This window comes from Penaeus monodon, chromosome 29 (assembly GCF_015228065.2).
Source record: "Penaeus monodon isolate SGIC_2016 chromosome 29, NSTDA_Pmon_1, whole genome shotgun sequence".
Taxonomy (NCBI): Eukaryota; Metazoa; Arthropoda; class Malacostraca; order Decapoda; family Penaeidae; genus Penaeus; species Penaeus monodon.
In genome coordinates, this window is record NC_051414.1 from 23,180,991 (window position 1) to 23,182,070 (window position 1,080).

General features: G+C 36.7%; 1 protein-coding gene across 1 annotated transcript in view; it reads right to left on the reverse strand.

Moving 5' to 3' along the window:
• The window catches only part of LOC119591775 (sodium-independent sulfate anion transporter-like), a 31,961-nt gene that overhangs the window by 16,776 nt on the left and 14,105 nt on the right, over nt 1-1,080 (reverse strand). Inside the window, exon 4 of the mRNA XM_037940521.1 lies at nt 741-769. Coding sequence (XP_037796449.1) covers nt 741-769 — 29 coding nt within the window. The remainder of the gene's footprint in view (nt 1-740; nt 770-1,080) is intronic.

Sequence of the window (1,080 nt, forward strand, 5' to 3'; positions counted from 1 at the left end):
CCAAACATTAATATAGAATCAAACATTCACAATCATCTTTTCTGTCAACATACCTTCCCTGGATTAAAGAAAAGAATAGCGGAAAATGAGCACACCGAAAAATTAAAAAGCGGTGACATTCACGCACTCTGACGTCATTTATATTCATGAAAATACCGAGGCTGAACAGCTAGAGCGGTTTCCGGAGATGAAAAAGTTCCACGTGAGCATCGCGTGCTCTGATTTTTACCTAAGGTTGTTCTTTTTTCAATCCATGGGTTTTTTCATTTTTCCCCTTTTATTTTAGTATTGATTATGAAAAATATACGTTATCTTTATCATTTCATCTCATCATCATCTTTGGGTATTACTATTTTTTAATTTAATTTAACTTTTGTTTCACGACTTTTTACCGTCATTTCATCATTTTTATCCTTTAAGAATTCGTCTATGATCTCTTTCCCCAAATGTCACTATTATCATGGTTGATATTTCGTTTCTTATATTTATCATCTTTTATATCAACAACAAAAAACAAACAAACCCATTCCATTCCCGCATGAAAAACAAACCAAAGCAAAACTCTGAACCTAAAAACCCCCTTTCAACGCCCAAGAGACGATGCAGGAAAACCCGAGAGTAAGTCTTGCCATCGGAGTCGGTTTTCTACAGCCTTTGACCCAAGTGTCTATAACCGGGTTTGCTTAAATCAAAAAGTGGGTTTAGTTTGGGGACGCAATGGTGGGGCGGCTGAGGTGAACCGCCCGGGTTGCAAAATTGATGAGGAAACCTGCAGGTTAAGAAACGGGGGTTGGGACGCTTTTTTCCTTTTTTTTGGGGTTTGGGGGTTTTTTTAGGGGGAAAGATGGGGGGGGAAAAAAAGGGGGAGGGGGGAGTTTTCAAAGGGAAAAGGGGAAAAAAAAAAAGGGGGCGGAAAAGGAGGGTGAAAAAAAGGGAGAAGAAAATTTTTTTTTTAGGGCAAAAGAAAACAAATAGACCTTTTTAAAAAACAAAAAAGTTCAAAACCTATTAAAAGAAAAAAAGGACAACGTTTAAAATTTTGGCAAATTTTTAAATTTTTTTTTAGATTTTTGTGGGAGT